Source organism: Aplysia californica, unplaced genomic scaffold (assembly GCF_000002075.1).
Source record: "Aplysia californica isolate F4 #8 unplaced genomic scaffold, AplCal3.0 scaffold00374, whole genome shotgun sequence".
In the NCBI taxonomy this organism is placed as follows: Eukaryota; Metazoa; Mollusca; class Gastropoda; order Aplysiida; family Aplysiidae; genus Aplysia; species Aplysia californica.
Genome location: NW_004797644.1, coordinates 463275 through 464395, shown reverse-complemented (window position 1 = coordinate 464395; position 1121 = coordinate 463275). Strand labels below are relative to the sequence as shown.

At 46.3% G+C, this 1121-nt stretch overlaps 1 protein-coding gene across 1 annotated transcript in view; it reads right to left on the bottom strand.

Annotated features, from left to right (window-relative positions):
• Nucleotides 1–178: 178 nt before the first annotated feature.
• LOC106012443 overlaps nt 179–1121 on the bottom strand; it is a gene marked incomplete at its 5' end in the record, with an annotated part of 10460 nt that continues 9517 nt past the window's right edge. Inside the window, 1 exon segment of the mRNA XM_013085437.2 lies at nt 179–894. Coding sequence (XP_012940891.2) covers nt 202–894 — 693 coding nt within the window.

The following is a 1121-nucleotide window of genomic DNA, read 5'->3' as shown; positions in this document are numbered from 1 at the left end:
GAGAGAGAGAGAGAGAGAGAGAGAGAGAGAGAGAGAAAGTGACAACCACACAAAGTGAAGGAGGAGAGGTAAGGACAACACATTTTGATGTGACAGAAGGTGCAAAACACACCAGATCACCTGCCAACCTCCCACTAAACATCTTGACCATAATCGTTCTATAGAGAGGAACCCAGCATAAGTCAACAACAAGCTTTATTTTCAAATCGCTCCCGTAAAAAAATTCGGAGACGACCCAACGGATTTTTTTGAAGATTCTGCAATCTTGCGGTTTGTCTTGCCTTTCGCAATGGTTTCAATTTCACCAATCCGATCTTCCATCTTTTTCCGAAACTTGACGTGAGCTGGCACTTCGTTCTGGTAGATTTCGCGCATGTCACCCACACGACGAATCATTTCCGGCGACGCTGATAGGTGGGAAGATCTCACGTGACGAGCGGGGGATTTCTGCTGGCCGTACTTCATAACACAATACGTGCACTTTTCTTTCCGATGAGAAGACCAAAACGCGTACACAGGATGTTCGTGGACTAGAAGTCTATTTTTAGTCTGCACAACCACTTTGTTATTTCCTCGAACGGAAGATGGGTCCGCTTTGGCTTTGCTCTTTTGAGCCGGGGGTATTTCTGGTGCTGCTTTTGCAGCATCCGATTTTGGCTCGGGGTGGTCTTGAAGATCTACAGTCGTCTTCTCGTCGTCTGGTACAGTAGTATCCTGTTCCCCAGCTTCGGCACTTTGTTGTACGTCTTCCTCCACTTCAGGCACACATTCACGAGGTTCCTCTTCCGCATCTGCTGACGTCACAACCGTGGTGACGTCATTAGTTCTATCTTCCGTTTCGGCAGGTTCCTGTTCTGGTATAGTCTCTTGTTTCCCTGCGTTCCCACGTCCCGCCTGGTGAGATTAAAAAATGGTATTGGTTTAACGCCCCTATCAACACTATTAGGTTATGGACGGAAATAATGCTAAGTGACCATAACCACTAACTGAAATAGGAATTTCAATTATCGACGCGCAGTAAACGATGCATTACCAAAAAGCAAGAACAGACAGATATGGCAATTCATTTGTACCAACTGCAGTGCTACAAACGAGGCAGACAGACAGACACACACACACAC